Source organism: Gymnodraco acuticeps, unplaced genomic scaffold, assembly GCF_902827175.1.
Source record: "Gymnodraco acuticeps unplaced genomic scaffold, fGymAcu1.1, whole genome shotgun sequence".
NCBI classification, from domain to species: Eukaryota; Metazoa; Chordata; class Actinopteri; order Perciformes; family Bathydraconidae; genus Gymnodraco; species Gymnodraco acuticeps.
In genome coordinates, this window is record NW_022990743.1 from 1,585,515 (window position 1) to 1,589,439 (window position 3,925).

The window sequence follows — 3,925 nt, forward strand, 5'->3', positions numbered from 1 at the left end:
GTCAAAACCAGTGAAAAGCAATTTCAAAATATGGCTCCAGTCCAGCAGGTGGTGACAGGGATCCTAAAATCTGTGTTTCCACTGAAAATGTGTTTCAAAGAAGAGCTTGAGTCATAATGCTGCTGGTGTATTTGTAAATGCATTTGTCTGGTTTGAAGAAATGTTTGATTAAATTAATTATTATTTCTAGTCTGTCTTCTGATTTATTATTCTAAAATATAAGAAACTGGGATTTAACTTACTTGAAATGAATTTACTTTTTGCATGAAATGGTAAGTTTAATTGTCACTTAATTCAATTTAAATTCATAGAGCAGAAATGAAAGTGCATGTTTAAGTATGACATGTTTTTCATTTGAATGTTTTATTTGCCTAATTGTTTTAAGTTAATGAAAGTGTGTTTTTTAAAGGTTTTCAACCTAAATGAAGCTAAACAATGATACATGAAAGCTAAATGAAGCTAAATGATGCTTCATGAAAGCTGAATGAAGCTACATGAAATCTAAAATAACTCCACTTGAATTCAAATAAAAAGGAAAGAGTCAAGATTGAGTTGTCCCGTGCGTCCTTTTGGAGTGAACCAGGCCATTATCAAGTTTAGGCAGGAGTCAATCAACACAAATCATAACTTGACAGTGAGAAAAGAGGCAGATAAAAGTACTTTTATTTTCTGAGCCCTTAAACACATAAACAATTGTAATGTTTAAAAGTGACACATTGAACAACCATTGGTTGCAGTCGATTTCTTCATTCTTAAAAAAACACACCATAACAGCATACGTGTTGTTTCCCCAGAAAACACTGCACTGTAAAATTTGACATTTGAATCGAGTGAAGTAAGGTTTTTTGGAATGCTCAAATTGATTGAAAATGAGCCATAGTACCTGAATTTAGCAATGCTCGAGCTAAAGCACAGAGCAGAAGTCTGAAATGTAAGCCAAGCCTACACTGTGCAGCATATCTATAACATCTATTGTGTAGACTAACAACAACCTTGAGAAAGAATAATACAAAAGTGTCAATAAAAACCCTGACCTGATTTGAGTAGTATCAAAGATATAAGATGTAAACATTCCAAAAATACAATTTACAATATGTACAAAAATCTGGGTCCTGCCCACAGTGAGTTTTTTCCCTTTTGGAGGGTAAAACCCAGTCTTGTTAAGGCACTTACTAACAATAACTTATTTGATAGAAAGGGTGAAAAGGTCTTAAATACAAACTCAATTTATCCAAAGTTCTTATATCCACAGATATGTACACAATCCACCAGCATTCATTCTTCGTTTACATGGAGAGGCACTTGACTTTTGAAAACATTAAAAGGATCCTATAGTAACAAACGTGTGTTTTGTTTAACTCACACCACACACCAAGATTCCTACAGGGACGTTTTGTGTCATTGGTTTGGGCCGTATGCACAAACTGTCCAAAAGTGAGGCACCAACTCTTGCTTCTTCTGCTGGGAAGATCCAGGAATGATGGGTGCAAAAGTTCAATATGGTCTACATGTGCCTCTTCATATGGAGAGCCAGGTGATCTGAGCGTGAAAATGCCCGCTCGCACATATGGCACTGGAAAGGGCGATGTCCGGTGTGCTTTCTGAAGTGACGGGTCAACTCATCTGACCTTGCGAACTTCCAACCGCATCCTTCCCAGTTACAGTGGTAGGGCTTTTCACCTGAGAGACAAAAAAGATTTGTTAGATTTACAGGATTTACAGTGCATGAACACTAAGTATAAAATAAAAACAGGTGAAGTGACATTTCAAATGACTTGTTTCTTACCTGTGTGTGTTCTCATGTGGGCCTTGAGGTGGGAGCTCTTGGTGTAGGTTTTTCCACAGCCAGGGAAATCGCAGCTGTGCGTCGCTGCCCGTTTCCTTGCCCACGACCTTCTGCCTCTCTTCTGCTTGATGCTTCCCAAATCATCCTGTGCGTAAAACTCCAGCAATGATGGCGAAGATGGAGGAGTGAGCATCACCCCCTGAACAGAAGCGGGATGCTGCTGCTGGTGAACGTGGACAGGCTCTCTGTGAATGCTGTACTGTCCTTGAAACTGTGCCAAACGCTGGTGCGCATACTGCGGCTGGTAAGGCGCGTTCATGTACTGATTGTTGACATGGTGATGATTCGGATGAGAGTTCATTTGCGCCAAATGGCAGTCTGTGCGCACTTGAGATGCATGTTGCACTGAGTGTGCACTGAATCCCTGCAAAGCACCTGGAACTGTGGCATGGTGGTGCGTAAAAGCGGCTTGGTGCACTGGGCGCATGTGGTGCCTTTCATACAGTTGTCCCATAAAGTCCCCACCAGCACCCATCATACATGACTGGTCTACAGGCTCGGTTTTAATTTTGTATCCAAGCGGGGGAGGAGAAGTGGCCGCTTGGTGATGAGCCGGAGTTGCTGGAACGGTGCCCGGATTCAACGCTCGTAGTTCGGTGTACTCCATCTGGTTTCTCGCCTTGCCTGCGCTCTCCGGTGAACTCTCCCCGGGGTAGCCGATCTCTGGCGTGAGAAGCTCCGCCATGAGACTGTGGACAGGGCTGGATCCCGCAAAGCTCACCATCCCGTGGTAGCTCTGCGCAGCCATCGGAGCCGGAGGGTGTTCGTTGCTGTCTGGCACAGAGCTGCAGCTCTCCGGTGACTCCGGCAGAAAGTACACGCATTGCTGAGGGGGAGAAAGGTTCCCGTTGTTGCTCCCAACATCGGAGTCGATTGTGTTTGACAAAATGAACTCGAGGTCCAAGAATTTCCCCAAGTCGTCGTCGTCTTTGGGGGGGAAACGCAGGTGACTGCACAATGCTGAACTCCACTTCCAGGAGAGGGTTGTCTGCGTCACCTGTTGCGCTACGGCGAGCACATTCATCCACCTTGCAGATCTGCACAGAAAAGCACCAAAGTTAGAAGACGTTTCTAATATGAGCCAAATATAACAATTACATCATTACAGAAATCGACAGCTAACATTACATAAACGTGTTACACTTTAAATAATTTACTTACATTGACAAAATGTTTTCCCTCCATCGCTTGGACACTTGGAAACGCTGCTACTGCGGGCATCATTGCTTCAGCCACAGCCATAATGAGCGCTTGGATGACAGATAACAAGAATTTAAACTGTAAAAGTAAACTGGGACTTTGCTATCTGTCCATGAATCGCCTGTTTTGTTACGTTGAGGAACGTTCCAGGATTCAGAATGTGAGTGTTAACAGAGCTAACGGAGCCTCTTATAGGCTCCTCTCCTAATACTTGGAGGTGTGGTTTATACTCCCCCACCACAACACACGCACACACACACCTCCCCCACAGCAACCAAAAGTGCAAACACACATAAATAAAGTGGCATTCAGGTGCGCCAAGCAGGTACATTAGTGAAATGCATGACTTAGTCACCCACAATTTCATATGAATCATTGACAAGCATTACTTTGCATGAAGCATTAATAACACGTGTTTGAACACACACACACACACACACACACACACACACACACACACACACACACACACACACACACACACACACACGCTTTTTCAATCATGACAGTGGTTTATTTATAAATTATACAATATTTGTCCATATCAACTTTCATCATCGAGTAAAATATAAAGTTGCTGTATTATAAAACTCACCTATACAGCAGCGATTTCTGTCTCATGGGACAATCAAATATGTCCCTCAAGGCACACAGGGGGCGACAGTAAACCTGGCATCACAGGGAGTACTGGGAAATCGAAATTCCAGTGCATAAAACGTTATCCAAGTCCCTGGTCATGTTGTGTTTAAGTACACATGCTTCCTATATATTATTTAGAAAACAAACATAATTTATAATGTTTTTAAAAAATCAGAATATATCCAATCTGTGATAATTTGCTTAATTAAAAACAAAACATTTACCGGAAATGCATTTATT

At 42.0% G+C, this 3,925-nt stretch overlaps 1 protein-coding gene across 1 annotated transcript; it reads right to left on the reverse strand.

Annotated features, from left to right (window-relative positions):
- Nucleotides 1-645: 645 nt before the first annotated feature.
- Nucleotides 646-3,222, reverse strand: klf17 (Kruppel-like factor 17). The gene is given in 4 exon segments (XM_034232132.1): nt 646-1,680; nt 1,787-2,786; nt 2,788-2,883; nt 3,008-3,222. Coding segments are annotated over 4 exon segments (1,353 nt in total). The 5' UTR covers nt 3,089-3,222; the 3' UTR covers nt 646-1,504.
- Nucleotides 3,223-3,925: the final 703 nt, after the last annotated feature.